Genomic DNA, 16934 nt, shown 5'->3' on the forward strand with positions numbered 1-16934 from the left:
CTTGGAAGGCTGAATTGCTAGTGCAGGCCAGAGGTGATTATGAAAGGAGATAAAGATAGAGCCAGCATGTACCTGCTTTAGCAGTTTTAGCTTCAGGAACAGGCTGAGGACGTGAGGCAGGGAATACCCGCAGCCTTTAGGCACATGCAGCTCTGATGAAGTAGTGGATATCACTTGGAGGAGCTGTGGTTATTTATGTCAGCAGCTGCCCAGAGCTTTCCTGTACAACTGCCTGAACCTTCAGTGTCATGATGCAAGTAGAAAATCTGGAAACTGCTGCTGGATGTCAACAGAAGAATGGAATCCCACCTTTTTGAGTTATCAAGCCAAGCTGTACTGTCAGAATGCGGTTGTTGCTGTTTGAAGTCATTTACCTGCTCACTTGTAAAACCTGATGGTAATCATTATTTTTCTCCCTTTCCCCCAGATAAAATGAAAGATGGTATCATAGCTAAACTAGCTAATCAAGCTGCAGATTACTATGGAGATGCTTACAAACAATGTCAATATAAAGATACTTTGCCCAAGGTTAGTAACTCTGATGGAGATAATCTGGGACGAGCTGTTCTTGTGAAAAACTGTTTACAGTGTACTTGATGAAATACACTTGAAGTGTATCCTCAAGAAAAGCTGACATATTGCTACATTTAAGGGAACTGAACCTGTAATTTGAAATAGAGTGAAGAATCTAAGAAAGAATCTAGAGTGAAGAATCTAAGAAAGTGTGGGCTTTTGGTTTTTAAGTAAAATCTTATTACATGAAGTGTGTTTATTTGCAACACATTTCATCTAAAGTGAACTTGAAATGTTTATGATGACGTTTAGGGATGCCTTCTTAGCACTTAATGCCTTACTAAACCTGTTTTTCAAACTTAACACTTCCTAATGGGACTTAACTGGCTTCTAGTCTCAATGCGTTTGTGACATTTGCTCTCATGTTGACAGCTGAATACAGTGGTACTGTTCACTTACCTGTTCATGAAAAGCATGACTGGAAGTCAGTGTGTGTGTCCTCTGTTCTTCTGCCTGCCTTCTTCTCTTTCTCCACCCCAAAACAGTCTTGAACTTGTAAGGTGTTTCAGTTTAGTCCTGAGTGTTCATTTGAGTGCTGTTGGATTTGGAAGATGCAGAAGGATGTTTTCTTCACACTGTATATATGTATTGTATAACAAAAATGGGCAGGTTTTCAGTGTATCAAATGTATCAGTTACATTCAAATCATAAAATAACAAAATCTGTTATGCAGTGTTACAGAAGTAAAAGATTTACTTACTTTTGATATTCCTGGACTCTGGAAATCTGTATCTAGTTAAGGAGGAGGTTGTTTTCTGTAGTGCTTTTTCGTGCATGTCCCTAAGAAGCATCCCTTGTTCCAGATTTGCAGCTGGTTTCAAAACTCTTAAGATAACTATTGCAGAGGTCTTTCTTGTTACAAAGAAGATATGAAATGTACTAGATTTACTAAAAATACACCAGAAAATATTATTACTAGTGATAAATGGAAGTGGTTGATGTTTGGTCCTATAACTTGATGTGCAGTCTTAGTCAAACAGTTGCCAAAGTATTTGCTGAAAGCATTTTTGTTCCCTCAGGGGAAAAAAAAGTCAGGTAATGTTTCCCCCACTCCCTTGGGTTTCTAATGTGGTATAGAATCTTGATAATGCTAGGAACTGTATGAGTAAGGGCTACTGTGCTGAAGTAAAAGTAGGTGTTTTTATTCTTAAGCAATACCTTACACAAATGCCTTTGTCGGCCAGTCAGTGGCTTTTCAGATGTATTGGAGAGGTGGGAGGGTGTTTTTTAAAGTTAAGTTGATACCTTGCTTGGCTGCAGCTTGCTAGATGATTTTATGTGTGCACATATTTCCTCTCATGCATTCTGTGTCATTTTATGGATTGGGCCAATTTCTCGCTCAGGTCTTATAGAATCCTAGAATAGTTAGGGTTGGAAAGGACCTTAAGATCACCTAGCTCCAAACCCCTGCCATGGGCAGGGACTCATTTCTGAGAGGCAATAAGATATAATAAAGGCGTTGCTTTGTCTTTGGTTGTGGACCACTCTAAGCCATAGATCTGCTCCCTGTTCCAGGTGCAAAGTAATCCGTCAACTGATTATGTGAAAGGATATAGTAAGGTTTGCTGGCTCCACGGGTTAACACCAGCTCTGAGAACAGCTAAGTGTTCAGGAGTGTGAAATGAAATAGAGGTTGATACGATGTGCCAGATTCCAGTTGTAAGGCCTCCCACACCTTCACATTTACCCTTTTTGATTTGTTTTTATTTCTGGGGCTGCAGCAAGTTTGCACATCTGTGAAGAAGCAGGTCTTTTTATATGAGGTGTTCAAAGCATCACTGTGGTTTTCCAGTGCACCTGGATTTAAGACATAAAACAGTAAGGCCAAATCCTTGATCAAAGACCATGCCTGTACTGTGGGCTGCATCATAATGTTTTCTTCATGTCTTGGTTGTTACTCCTGCAAAGATAAGTCCATTTACATAAGTGTAAAAATGATTTCTAAGTTGCTTTCCATGTCAGCAGTTACTTGGGCTCTTTATTTCTTCCTTGCTTTTGTAATTGTAGAGTTCCTTTCTTGCTAGATCTACTGCTGTTTTAAGTAAATTTGCCTTCTTAAATTAAAAATCCCAACAGCCAAACCAAACAGAAGCCCCCAAAGGACTGTATTCTTCCCCACACCTTCTCAAAGCGTTGTGTCTTGGCTTTGTCTTAGGGGCAGTTGGGTGTGTTCTTTCAACTATCCTTTCTAATATATGCATGCATTTCTAATCTTTGAAGTAAATGTTGTGACTTCATGGCTTGAATTTAAATCACAGTTTAACTGAGATAGTGGACACCCAGAGTTTTGCAACAACAGATCAAACCAAGGAAAAACAAAGAATGGATTCAATCCATGCAAAGTCCCATGGCCTCTGACATTTACCTCTAACATTTTAACCTATCTAAACCATTAATTGGGTGATTCTAATTTCCTTTTCTTCTTCCTTTTTCTTCCTGCATCCCATGTTGTCTGTGGTGGTTAATGTGGTTGGACTTTCCCCTGGTCAGTATTTTTATTTCCAGGAGGTGTTTCCTGTTCTGGCTGCAAAGCACTGCATTATGCAGGCCAATGCAGAGTATCATCAGTCTATCCTGGCAAAGCAGCAGAAGAAATTTGGTGAAGAAATTGGGAGGTTACAGGTGGGTAATGGATTTTTCTGCTCTGAATACTATGGGAAGACTTTAAATCCTGAAAAGCTGGCTCAGAGTACTGAAATCCAAATAAGCAAGCATGAGCCGTACTCAAAAAAGGCAAAGCATGCTTTTCACATGAATTTAATCATCAGCAGCTAAAAAGAGGAGAGGTGTGTCTGCAGCCTTTGTAAAGATGGGTTTTAATGATTTTTGGGCAGTTTGATACTGCTTGACACGTTAAGTCTTCGTCTTTACATTTGCAGAGGCTTCTTACCTCAGTATAGCTAATATAACAGATTTTAAAATACATTTTCTTAAGTCCCCATAACATTAGAAGTCTGCTTGGTTAAACCTAACTCCTTTCCTGCAATCCTGATTTAAATCTGGGACAGTTTTGAAAAGCATAAAACAGTTGTATTTTTAGACTTCATAGATTTCTGCCTCTCTATCTGGTTTCTAGAGGAACTTGGCTATAGATGTTGTAATGAGTAATGTCTTGTCTTAAGTACAACAGGGAAAAATGGCTAAAAATAACTGTTTTGTTCAAATGCTTTGGGGGGAAATCAAGTAAAGATGAAGTGCTGTTTCAGCTGACCTTGTAGGATCTGTGTGCAGTATGTGTTTACTGATAGGCAGAGAGCTGGGAGGCTTGCAGAAAACTGTCCTGTTGACACTTTGAAAGTTACCACTATGCATGTATTGACTTGGTGCACAGTGAAGCCTTAAACATGGTTTATTTTGTATGCTTACCTGACCATGAGGTGCCTATATGAGCTTCTAATAGCAGTTACATTATGGCTGTATTACTGGGTGATAGATGTAGGTGTACCTGTTGTTTGTTCTCGAGTTTAACTCTGCTTTGCAGATCTCCTAGGACTTCACTGTAATAGAACATTAATATTTAATTTGTTTTTTAGTGTTCACCCATGACAGGTATCAAATTCACTATTATTGTTAAGCTCTATAGTAAATTAACTTGTGACCATGATTTTTCTGTGGCTATCTGGGAAGCTCAGCTGTTTTCCCAAGCATAGATGAAAGGAAAAAGCAAAGTTATTTTAACTGTAACTGTATTTAAAAATCTCTTTCAGCATGCAGCAGACTTAGTGAAAACGGTGGCGTCTCGTTATGATGAATATGTAAATGTGAAAGATCTGGTTGACAAAATCAACCGTGCGCTTACAGCCGCCAAGAAAGACAATGACTTCATTTACCATGACCGGGTTCCTGACCTGAAAGATTTGGAGTCCATTGGAAAAGCCAGTCTTGTAAAGTCTACTCCAGTTGTTGTTCCGCTCAGTCAGAAATTCACTGGTGAGTGAAGTGTGTAGAGTGCACAGGGTCACTGTCACCTCGTGACACCTGGGTACCACCACCAGCGTTCATTTGTACCATGACAGGGTCAACATCTATTTTGGGATGCTACTGAGTGTACAGTAGTGATTTTGAGAGTGTGGTTTGTCTTTTCCAGTTTGGTGTTTTACTACTTGGTGATGGAAGAATAAACCACAGCTCGAAGATCATCATCTGCAATGTGTTCTTCTCTTATTTTTCTCATATTTTCTCATCAGCTGTATTTTGTATATTAAACCAGCCTTTTAATTTCAGAAAGAGCACTAATACAAGGGAAAGGTATCAAATTGTACCACCTTAACAAACCTAGCTGCTGGCTTTCTATGAGGCTGAAATCGTGTTAGTTTGTTGGCTGTACAGGGGAGTTCTGAAAAGTGATCCTCCCTTCCTGTTCTAAGCTTGGTCCTTTGAAGAAGCAAAATTAAAAATGAAGCCTTAAGAGTAATCTGATTTGTAATCCTACAGTTGTTTTAAATACCATGCCTTTAAGTTATTTCTAACTTAATTTCAGTCTTAAAAACTGAAATCTAACCTAAGCACCTGTAGAAATAAAAGAGTATTTTTAAGACACCCTGGGGTGTGGGAGAGTATCTTAAGCTGTTCAGATCAGTCTCTGTTCTGCAGCCTGAGTAACAGAGCTGTGAAGATGTCTGTGTCCTTTTACCTTCACAGTGCAACTTGAGTAATTTATACTACTTGAATTGCAGACCTGTTTGAGAAGATGGTTCCATTGCAAGTTCAGCAGTCTGTGAGTGTTTATAACCAGAGGAAGGCAGATCTAGTGAACAGGTTAATAGCCCAGATGAGAGAAGCCACAAACCTGGCAAATGGGTAAGTATGGCTTCTTGTGAAGTTTCTCCAGAGGAGCTGTGGAACAGCCTATGAACATCAGTTGCCTTGCAGCCTGCAGACATCCAGATTACAGCAGCAGTTTTGTATAACTGTATGGTAGCCTGCAAATTTAAGCCATAGAGGGGTATTTAGAACTACTTTTCTGCAGACTGAAAGCTTATCAAGAACAAATTGTTTTTCATTTTCTTCAATCTTCCCTTATTTTTGAGAGTCTGACACTTGCTCAGAAAAAGCTCCAGTACCATTAATTTGAAGGAATTTCACATTCCAGCTTTGATTGTACTAGTGACTCAATAAGCTATATTCCCCCAAAAAAAGAAAGAAGAAATTGTTCTTTACAATAAATAATCATAAAATCGTATCAAGCTGAAAGATAAGAATGTAACTCAAGGCATTTGGTTATCTACCAGATAGTTACTGCTAAAAACATTTGCTATGTTTTTGTAAGTGCTAAAGGACTAGGGCTTGTTTAGCTTTTTAAGAGCTTTGAAACGTGTTTTTGGTGAGGTATACACTAGGAATAATTCAGAGTTTTCAGTCTGAGATTTCTGTCCAGGAGTACATTATGCTCTGTTTCCATTCTAGTTGACTGAGTGGTTGTTTGGATGGCAGTGTTATTTACAGGATACAGCTACAGACAAGCTGTTGTTTAACGTGTTGACTTTTTCAGTGTGTTGGCTTCCCTCAATCTTCCTGCTGCTATCGAAGATGTGTCTGGGGATACTGTGCCTCAGTCTATTTTGACCAAGTCTAAGTCTGTGATTGAACAGGGAGGAATTCAGACTGTTGATCAGCTGATCAAAGATCTGCCTGAACTGCTACAAAGGAATAAAGAAATTTTAGATGAAGTAAGTGAGCTCAGCAACTGCTAACACTAAAATATTGCTAAAAACCACCACCACCGAACTTCTTTCCTCTTCAAGTGGCAATAGGAAATTAACCAAAATGCCTGTAACTTTACTAGCACTTTAAAAACATGTCATACAAGTTTTTAGTTGGTACAAAAACTGTGCTGTCACATGTGCCTGTTCCTTTGCAAGTGTTTTGTTTCTCAGAGTGTTGGGCTGGGGAGGGAAGCATTCTAGAGAGATGTGCGTGATTTGTGCCGTTCAGGCCTAGTTTTTGTTTAGCAAATCGTATTTATGAAGGGTGTGTAAACATTCTTCATGTATTCAACACTACGTGTTTGATGTTTAGAACGGTGTATAATGCATGTAACGTTTTTCTCTTGTAGTCACTAAGATTATTAGATGAAGAAGAAGCAACAGACAATGACCTGCGAACAAAATTCAAAGAGCGCTGGCAGAGAACTCCATCCAATGAGCTCTATAAGCCTTTACGGGCAGGTAAAGGTCATGCTTTGGATTCTGGGGATGCTCTGAAAATGGCCATTCTCATTGTGTAAATTAAAGTAGTTTGGTAAATACTTGTAAAGATACAAATGTGTGGTTCAGTTGAGACACTGTAGGGAAGGGATGGCATCCAGAGGGACCGTGACACGCTTGTGAGGTGGGCACATGCCGGCCTTATGAAGTTCAACCATGCTAAGTGCAAGGTCCTGCACCTGGGTCGGGGCAATCCCAGGCACAGCTACAGGTTGGGCAGAGAAGAGATTCAGAGCAGCCCAAGGAGAAGGACCTGGGGGTGCTGGTCGATGAGAAAATGAACATGAGCTGGCTTCAGTGTGCGCTTGCAGCCTGGGAACCAACCATATCCTGGGCTGCATCAAAAGGAGCGTGACCAGCAGGTCGAAGGAGGTGATCCTGCCCCTCTACACTGCTCTCGTGAGCCCTCACTTGGAGTGTTGTGTACAGTTCTGGTGTCCTCAATGTAAAAAGGACATGGAACTGTTGGAACAAGTCCAGAGGAGGCCACGAGGATGATCAGGGGCTGGAGCACCTCCTGTATGGAGACAGGCTGAGGAAGTTGGGGCTGTTCAGCCTGGAGAAGAGAAGCTGCATGGAGACCTCAGAGCAGCTTCCAGTGTCTGAAGGGGGGCTATAGGGATGCTGGGGAAGGACTCTTCATTAGGGGCTGTAGTGATAGGATAAGGGGTGATGGGTTCAAACTGAAACAGGGGAAGTTTAGATTGGATATAAAGAGGAAGTTCTTTCCTGTTAGGGTGCTGAGGCACTGGAATGGGTTGCCCAAGGAAGTTGTGAATGCTCGATCCCTGGCAGTGTTCAGGACCAGGTTGAACAGAGCCTTGGGTGACATGGTTTAGCGTGACGTGTCCCTGCCCATGGCAGGGGGCTGGAACTGGATTATCTTAAGGTCCTTTCCAACCCAAACTATTCTATGATTGTCTGAAATGTGCCAAAACACCCTTATTGCAGTTGGGAGCATTATTTGAAGTGGAGAGATGATATGCAAGCAGAAAATTCCCTGCTGCTTGTGCACCTGTGCAGTGTGTGTGCATGCTGAAGTTTCAGAAAGCGTGTGTGATGGCAAACATCCGTCCTCCCAAGAATCTGGTTGAACTACCTCTTAAATACTTCAGTGTACTTAGAGCCATCACTAGAGCATGGTTTTGGTGTGCTTAGTGTGTGTTGGCTTGAAGCTAACAAGGGACTGATACTGCCACCTTAGTTTTTGCAGAGTTACGGGGATTTACATCTGGGGAGTAGCTCAAACCTAGTGTTTGTTCAATTACTTCCACATGCTTCTGTGGAGAATTAATATCGGTGCCTATTTTATGCACTATTTAAACGATAACTTGGAAGCTTAAGTTTACTTATAAGTCTTAACTTCATGATGTGCAGGCTCATAGAAATGTGTGGAGACTCTCTGAAAAGCATGAAAACTGCTCTGGTGCAAGTCTTGGATGAAACAATGTTTGAAATCACCTAACCACTGTTGCGTTTTCTTCTTCTCCTACCACCAGAGGGAGTAAACTACCACAATATCTTGAATAAAGCTGTGCAAGCAGATGGCCAAGTTAGAGAGCGCTATCAGTCTCACCGGGACACCATTGCCCTTCTCTGTAAGCCTGAGGCAGAACTCAATGCAGCCATTCCTTCTGCCAACCCAGCAAAAACATTACAAGGAAGTGAGGTAAAGCATTGAAATTTGTCCTTAGGAATGGAAGTGCTATTTATCTATGTAAACTTGCACGAATTGGTGTGGATGCTGACCCTTAGCTGCCCTTGTTCCTGTCACAATTGATACAGGAGGTGACTAACATCTGGAATTTACTTAAGTGTGTTTTGTAACACTTAGTGCATGCAAGTTCAGTCACTGTGGACAGCAGGACTGTAGATCTGTTATAAAAGGAGCAATTCCTGATGTATATTTTGAAGTAGGGTGGTGGGGTGTAGTGCTCAGTTCTTGGGGCAGGCAGGCAATGTAAAAGACATGGCCTAGCATTTTAAATTGTTAGGCAATTACACCAGTTTGCTTTCTAAGAAAGTCATGTCTCAGCAGTACAATTACTTTTCTGAAGGAGGGATTTGAAGTCAGTGGGTTTGCTACTTTTAGAATATCCTACTGAAGGTGTCTGATCAATTTAAAGAAGATTTCAAAATCTTCATAGTCACTCTGTGTTATTAGTGAAAGCAAATCTTTAGAAGAGCATATAGCTTGAGAAGTGCTTGAAGATCTTTGTTCCATTGCATTTTGTCCTGGTTTGTCACCTTAAACACCTATAAACAAAGGCACATGCAGTAGTGTTGGCAGAGTCAGTGAGGTGTGCAAGATGGGAGCAAGTAATAGAGTACACTTCTGCAGTGATTCCTCAGAATATGCTAACTTCTGACAACTTTCGTTGCCTAGGTTGTTAATGTCTTAAGAACTTTGCTGGTCAATCTGGATGAAGTTAAGAAGGAGAGAGAACAACTAGAAAATGACCTGAAATCCGTAAACTTTGACATGACAAGCAAATTCCTGACAGCGCTTGCACAGGATGGTGCTATAAATGAGGAGGCAATCTCTGTGACTGAGTTGGACAGAATTTATGGGAGTTACACACAGAAAGTGCAAGAGTCCCTAAAGAAGCAGGAAGAACTTCTCAAAAATATTCAGGTACAGCATGTTGTATGTCCTCCTGACTCTTAAACTAAGGAGCAATGATTACTTCTCCAGAAATCTCACTTTGCTTTCTGCTCTTTTGCTGTCATAGGCCAGTTGATACTCCTTTACCTGTCTGATCACTGAAAGATACAGGGGTGGTTTTGTGTTCACTGGAAATGAACATAAATTTCCAGCAGACTCATCCAGAGCTCTGTAGTGTCAATTCTCTTGGACCTTTTCTTCCCCAATTCTGCATTTTTTCTTTTGCCCTTGAAAGAAGCTTACCTGGTGTATTAAGAGGGGTTTTTTTTAGGTTTGTTTTGATCTTTTTTTTTTTTTTTTTTCTCCCTCTCATCCGATCTTAATACTTCTTTCTGGGATAACTGGAATGGGTTGCCCAGGGAAGTTGTGAATGCTCCATCCCTGGCGGTGTTCAAGGCCAGGCTGGACAGAGCCTTGGCTGAGATGGTTTAGTGTGAGGTGTCCCTGCCCCTGGCAGGGGGGTTGGAACTGGATGATCTTAAAGTCCTTTCCAACCCAAACCATTCTGTGATTCTAACAGGAGGCCTGTCTACTAGAAGACATTTTGGGTCTCAGAAGTACATTTTGGTTTGCTTCTAATTGATATTTACAACATGATTGACTTCTAGCATGTGCAAAGCTCATCCAGGTGAAAATAGAAGTTTTTTGTAAATTCAGCCTGAATTTGTCAGTAACACTGGAGTCAAGTGTCTGAAACACCTGGCAAAAGAGGAACTCCTGGTGCTTGGGCCTGTTTGTGCACAGGATTACTTACAGCTTCTGACTGCAACTTGGATTGCAAGAACAAAGGGGAAAAACTGTTTCCAAATGACCGTATGGCTCATGTCTATCAAGTATTTTGTATTCAGATATCTTTTAACATGATAAACTTTTAAAATCTTGATGGATGTTACTTTGATGTTTGAATGTCCTAGAGTTCACGTGTGGCTGCTTCTGGCAGCTGAAATAGTCTTCTTAAATTAGCTTGTTTGTTTCTTTTCCCTAAAGAAATGCCATGTAGGTAGGTGATCCTTCTGGATGTTTTCCACTTCCTGTCCTTTTAATAACTTGCCAATGTCAACCAAACTTGAGGTAGCACTTCCTAAAACTACTAACTTCAAGTGTGGTTTTGTGAATATCAATGGAGAGTGGTAGAGAAGAGAGCCTAATGAGTATAGGCTCTGAGAGAGAGTCTGCTTGAGAATGACTTGAAAGTGGCCCACAAGAGACTGATAATTAACTGATAGCTAATGCCAGTGTACTGGCACCAAACCAGCTTGCATTATTTTCACTGCTTATTATTTTCCCTTCTTTTAAGAATGCACATCAGGATTTCTCAAAGATGAAACAATCAAACAATGAATCCAATTTAAGAGAAGAAGTTTTGAAGAACTTGGCTGTGGCAAATGACAACTTCGTGGAACTTGTTGCCAATCTGAAAGAAGGCACAAAGGTACAGTAGTGCTTAAGGGTGATTTACTTACCCAGTGAGACATGGATAAACTTTGCAGGCATGCTAGAATGAGGTACGCTTTTGAGGAGTTCACTGCTGAAGTGAATACAGGGAGTTGCTTGAGTTTTGGTTGTTTTGACAGCTGTGAAATGCTGCTTTGTTCCTATCTGAAAAGTAAGCTTTTCTAATTACTGACTTATATTTAAAATAGAAAGAGTTGTTAATTACAGCTGAGTAAACGATGCTGAAGTTGCCCAGATGAGCCATGTTATCTAAGGAATTGTTTCATTTGTTCTCCCATGGTATTTAATCACCTTATCAAATTTTGGTTTATATACTGCCGTGCATATGTGAGGAAAGATGAGGAGAGCTTTATTTAGCTTGCTTTTATTGATGGGAGCATCTGGAAGGGTGTCTTACTGCTTCTGTATTAAGTACTTTTTGCTGGTTTATTGATAGCTCACTAGAGGGAAATAAAACTGAAACGTCTGTACAAATGAAATGCATGGAAATGACTGAAGGCAAGAAAATGAAAAGGAAAAAGTACCCTTTAAAAGTTGTTAATCACTAGATGTGATCTAGTTTTATTCTGGTTTGAATACATTTTCTAGTTGCCTTAAACTCTTACCTTTGTACACAAACCCCCATGTGTAAGAACCCCACAAAATGATCTGGTATTACAGGGATGGGCAACAGCTGACTGATACTTGGTTTTGAGAAGCAGACTAAAAGGCACTAGCAAACTTTACTGGAATGACAGGTTTTGGGCACTGTAATAATGCAAAGCCTGTAACTGGATTGATATGTAGAAACATGCAAGGGTATTGATTGAGCATGCTCTTGTTGGGTCTTTTCTCCTCACTAGTTTTACAATGAGCTGACAGAAATCCTGCTGAAATTCCAAAACAAATGCAGTGACATTGTCTTTGCTCGCAAGACTGAAAGAGACGAACTGCTCAAGTAAGATTTCAGTGTTTTGTTTAAGCATTCTAAGAAACATTAAGGATTTATTGGAAGTTAATCTTTGGGGGTGTGTTTCTTGTGGTACTTGATGAAATGAGAAAGGGAGAAGAGGTGCATAAGACTGTCACCCTTTGCCTTAATGCTAGCCCCACTCTCCCCTCATCTGATAAACTGGGAAAGTGATAGGAGAAATAAATGGAATACTTTGGAGTCTGTGCTGTTCCTGTGTACAGTTTTGCATGAATCCGTTTCATCTGACCGTGATTTCACTCTTAGTTCTTTTTTGGCATGTATTTGTTAATAATTTTGTTTTACTCTCTGCTTTGAGGAACTTCTGGTCTCTGCACCTTGCTTTTGGTTTGAGAAAGGAGATAAATGCTGCAGCATGTGATTGCCTTCCATGTGCCCAGGGTGGTGGGGAGGAACAGTGTTGGTGTTCTACTTCTGCTGTGTAGTCTGCTCTGATCTCATACTGTATCATTGGTTAGATACGTGGGTTGCCTACACTGCTGGTGTATTTTGTCCTTCATGGGAAGGAAAGTGTTGCTTTTGTCTCACACACATGGTCAGGCTAGGGATAGTATGCTTCAGCTGTCATTTATAGGCTCTCAAGAGGAAAGCATAACTGAAAAGCTACCTGTTAATCAGTGTTCTTTAGCAGAGCATGTAGCCGTTTCTAAGCAGGGCTGGTTGCTGTTGTAGTTTCAGCTGGTGAAACTGCAGTTGTGTGCATGAACCATATTGTCAATGAGATGCTCAGCCCTTAGGTTTTCTTCCCTGACTTCATTCTTTGTAGAACTGTTCCTTTTCAGCTGGGCACAGTGCTTGTAACTGTATACAATCCCTTCCACTTGATATGCTCATGGAATTCGGGATCTGTAGGCTGCCTAACCAAGGCTATGGTCTGAATATCTCACATTCTAATATGTCAATGTTCAGTGTTAAAGCTGTGGGTTTAGTGTTGGTCTAGCATTGAGCTGAATTTTGGCATGTTATCTTTTACTGCCTCATGTGCTTAACAGTTCACTACATGAAACCCTGTCACGGTTGGGGGCAATGATCAGATTTGGGATATTTGTAATATATGTCTACAAACATTTATTTCTCAGTGCACCAACCCAGAATCTGAGTAAAGGTGTGGTTTTGTCCCTTTTCCACATCCCCACAATAAAAATACTGACTGAGCTACATCTTCACTTACTAAAAGTGAAGTTGTTTAGATGGTTTCTTATTTAGAACTAGAGAGGTTTTGTTTCCCCACATAATGGTTGATCATAATTGGATGATCAGTTTTAATAGTGTGTTAGTATTAATGTATTTAGTCACTTTGTGGTTCAGTTTATTTCACTCTGGACGGTACTGCTGTTCTGGAAGCTATTGGTCTTTGCAGTGTGCTTTGAAGAAGAAAACCATTACTTCTGTTCCTTAGGTCATATTCTGAGATGTTCAGGTTTTCTTAGTTTGTAGTTGCTACCTCAGCTGTGCCTTTGCTGGTTTCCCCCATCTTCTGTTTCAGGTGTCAAGTTCTAGCTGGTACATGCTGTTCCCCTACCACTTTTACCCAGAATTGCCTGGAATTTTCAATGGTTCCTAATGTCTCTGTGGAGAACCTGCCCAGTCTCAAATACTGACTCCTTGCACTGAGGAATGCACTACATTGAATATGTAGCTTAGAACTGCTGCCTTAAAGCTTTCATGGCAAGCTGCCTGTAAAATGATGCTGTTGAATGGCAGCTTGTGGTGCCCCATGACACCAAAGCCTCCTTGTGTCTTACCCAAGTAAGGCTAATTCCAGCACTAGAGGTAACAGAATAGAGAACTTGAAAGCTTATTTGCTGAAGCAGTCACGTTTTTGCCAGGGTTTTTTTTTGTAGTTGTGCTTACACAAGTGTAAATGACATTGTAGACTATCTAGCAGACTTCTTTTATCAATTCTATTAGATGTATTGTATTTGCATGCCATATTATTTAATTTAGAACAATCTCTAAGCAATGTGGCATTGCTTTGCTTCTGTATTTGAGCATCTTTTCACATGTTAAAATCCCTGACATTTACTTGTATTCCATTCTGTAGCCTTGAGGTTTCCTTAGGTTCACAGGAAGGCTTCCAAGCTGCTGAATGTTTTGACTGTTCTGTGATTTCTGATCCCAAAGCTTTTGGCTAATTCTGTGATCTATACCTAGTATTGAGTTGGAACATAAAGACATTCTTAGGAAATAGATGTACCAGTTAATCAGAGGGTTGGCTAGAGGATTGTTTCCAGTGAAGCGATTTGGACTCCAAATTCAGTTTGAGCTACCTCAGTGATCATGCTTTAAGTATTGGATTTACCCTGTTGCCTCTTTATAGCTTAGCTTGCTGAAGTGTATGACAGCCAATTCTTAAACTAAGCTGTATGTTTGCTTGTTTGTTTTTTAATAGAGATTTGCAGCAAAGCATTGCTAGGGAACCCAGTGCTCCCTCTATTCCTCTGCCTACCTATCAGACCACATCAGCTGGAGGAAGCAAGCCTGCAGCATCGTCAGCTCCTACTCCAGCACCCAGAACCATGGTGGTAAATACACACTACAGAATTAGGGGCTTGAAAATACTGTGGAACTCCAAACTGATCTGTAACTCGTGTATATCACACCTTAATATTTAATGTACTTGGAAATGCATTGAGGGGAAATAGAAGGCAAACTCCAAAGGTGCAGAGAGATGTATTATGCGCTATTGATGTTTATAATTTGCAGATTTGAAATGGAAAGCTTGTGGGGTTTTAGATGCTTCACATTATATTTAGTTTATAGAGATAATAGAATGTCTGCTTAAAATGAAAATGGAAATAAAAATCAACTGACCATATACACACAGCTTTTGATTCCAAGGCGGCTTCCAGAAGGAAGCATCAGCCTAATCCTTTTTCTCTTGTTAGGGGACTAAACCACAGCCACCAGCACGGCCACCACCACCAGTAATTTCTGCAGCAAGCGGTTCCTCTTCTACATCAGCACCCTCTGGAACAGCTCCTGCTCCTGCTGCTGCTCCTGCTGCTCCTCCTGCTCCAGGAGCCAGCGCACCTGCAGCAAGCACTGCACCATCACAGGCACAGGGACCTCCTTACCCAACTTATCCAGGTTACCCAGGGTAAGCTATGGGAGTAGTTAAGTAGTTCTTTGTTACCCTGTTATCTAAAAGCACTTGTTTGTTGCATGTGCTGTTTCAAAATCCTTTAGTGTTACAGCTGAAGACGTGTTTAGTGTTTGGGGCAAGGTGATCTTTTTAGTTTCAGTTGTATCATTCTTGCTGGAATCATTTGCTGTTACCATTTGTGGGAAGGGTTTGAAAACTTAGTTTCTGTTGCTTGGCTTTTTTAAAGGGAAAGGGAGATAGGACTGCAGCTCCTTAACTGTGCTTTGGGGACTATTGCAAGCCCTTGCATAATCAGTTGGTGTTTTTTATCTCAAAAGTGTTGGCATATCTCATTTTTCAAATCTTCTTTTTTCATGGAAGATGATGAAAAATACAGAAAATATTCCAGCTTAGTGTGCTATCTTCTGATGCTTTTTTCCATCTTTCTGGAGTCAGGATGAGCACTTGAAGGCAGATGCTCTCCTTCAGCAGCAGGCTCAGCAAATGTTAAAATATACACAGTGATGTTAAACATGAGATAATCAATTTAGATCAGTTCTAAATCCTGCAGGTTGCTTTTACTCCACCTCCTGCCTGCATTTCTGCTTCATGTGTTAACTTGTTTCATGTTTGAACGTTGAAAGTTACCACAAGTTCTGCTGCACAGAGAGAAAGATTGAAGGAAAGCATTTGCAGTGATTGTGTTCTTGCACCTATTCATGAGTTGCCTTTTGCAAATTAAGATTATCAGTGTGTTGTAACTAAAGTATGCTTCCCTCTCCCCACAGGTATTGCCAGATGCCAATGCCAATGGGCTATAATCCATACATGTATGGTCAGTATAATCTGCCATATGCTCCTTCACCTGTCTATCAAAACCCTGGACAAGCACCATATCCAACACCTCAACAACCTGGATACCTATTTCCTCAACAGCCTTATTACCCTCAGCAATAATGTATCTGCAAAGAAGCTCTGCTTGTTAAAATTGGAGAAAAATTGGCAATAAGCATACTAAAACTTTTAGCTTCAGTTCCTGTACCATACTGAACTGTATGCAGTCTATAATTCCTGTTCATTGTTAACTGCTCAAAAATATCTTGATCACTTCTTGGTTACACTAAACACCCTGAAAGATCTGCTGCAGTGGTTTAGACTGTAGACTAATATCAGAATTAGAGCCTAATTCCGTGGTCTGAAACTGTACACTACCTGTTGGCTAGACCAAAATACTTGTCTTCAAAAGTCCTGTAAGTAACAAATGGGTTCAGATGAGAAAAATGAAGCAGTGCGTGCACTGGGTGTGCTATATTCTAGGGAACCATATAGCATTTCCTTCTATACCCTATTGGCTTGTATTTTTTTGGGGGGGTTAGTTAAAAATGCTTATTTTGTCTAATAATCAAGGCCTTGTAAATCGTCAGTAAACTAAATAAATTACTGAAGAATGGTTTAAACACTTGGCATTCTCATTGCAGTAAGGATGTGGTTGGTGTGTCTGTAGATTCTGTCATTTGCCTCTTGGCTTGCAGAGCATAGAGGAACTTCCCAAGCGGTTAGCCTTATGACTGAGCTTCCAGCTTTTCCCTGCCTCTGGGCTTTTGTGACAGAATCTGTAATTAACCATTTAAATGTTGTTAGATGGCGTCTTGCAGGTAGAATTTTCCTGTAGCTTTGAAGTGTTTTGGGCTAAAATATGTTCATGACTGTTTTAAAGGAATGGTTATCTCATCTCCAGATCCTACTTCAAAGAAGGGAGATCAGGGTCCCTCCGACAGGACCCAGTGCCAGGTTGGTCTAACCCACATTTTCCAAAGAAACATTGCTGAGAAATGTGCTGTGGCTCAGAACAGGGCAACTATTGATTGTTGGAGCTTTTCAGATTATGTTTCTAATGATTGCTTTTTTCCCTTGAAAAATCAATGTATTCCCTCAGGGAGCTTGGTACTAGTGGAGAAACTTTTTGTGTGTGTGTAGGGG

The 16934-nt window shown here is 40.6% G+C and overlaps 1 protein-coding gene across 4 annotated transcripts in view; it reads left to right on the forward strand.

Moving 5' to 3' along the window:
* Window positions 1-16411, forward strand: part of PDCD6IP (programmed cell death 6 interacting protein) — a 29795-nt gene extending 13384 nt beyond the window's left edge. The window contains exons 6-18 of one of the 4 annotated variants that reach the window (XM_062621930.1): window positions 428-528; window positions 3064-3195; window positions 4281-4503; window positions 5250-5373; window positions 6065-6242; window positions 6629-6740; window positions 8279-8448; window positions 9166-9414; window positions 10742-10876; window positions 11742-11836; window positions 14262-14391; window positions 14758-14969; window positions 15743-16411. In XM_062621930.1, the coding sequence (XP_062477914.1) occupies window positions 428-528; window positions 3064-3195; window positions 4281-4503; window positions 5250-5373; window positions 6065-6242; window positions 6629-6740; window positions 8279-8448; window positions 9166-9414; window positions 10742-10876; window positions 11742-11836; window positions 14262-14391; window positions 14758-14969; window positions 15743-15911 (2030 nt within the window). In that variant the 3' untranslated portion in view covers window positions 15912-16411. Of the gene's footprint in view, window positions 1-427; window positions 529-3063; window positions 3196-4280; window positions 4504-5249; window positions 5374-6064; window positions 6243-6628; window positions 6741-8278; window positions 8449-9165; window positions 9415-10741; window positions 10877-11741; window positions 11837-14261; window positions 14395-14757; window positions 14970-15742 lie in introns of all 4 variants that reach the window. The other 3 variants (XM_062621947.1, XM_062621922.1, XM_062621940.1) reach the window with 3 other exon arrangements.
* The last annotated feature ends 523 nt before the right edge of the window (window positions 16412-16934 follow it).

The sequence above is a fragment of the Pezoporus occidentalis genome, unplaced genomic scaffold (genome assembly GCF_034315485.1).
Source record: "Pezoporus occidentalis ecotype Australia unplaced genomic scaffold, CSIRO_AGI_Poc_V1 ctg107, whole genome shotgun sequence".
Taxonomy (NCBI): domain Eukaryota; kingdom Metazoa; phylum Chordata; class Aves; order Psittaciformes; family Psittacidae; genus Pezoporus; species Pezoporus occidentalis.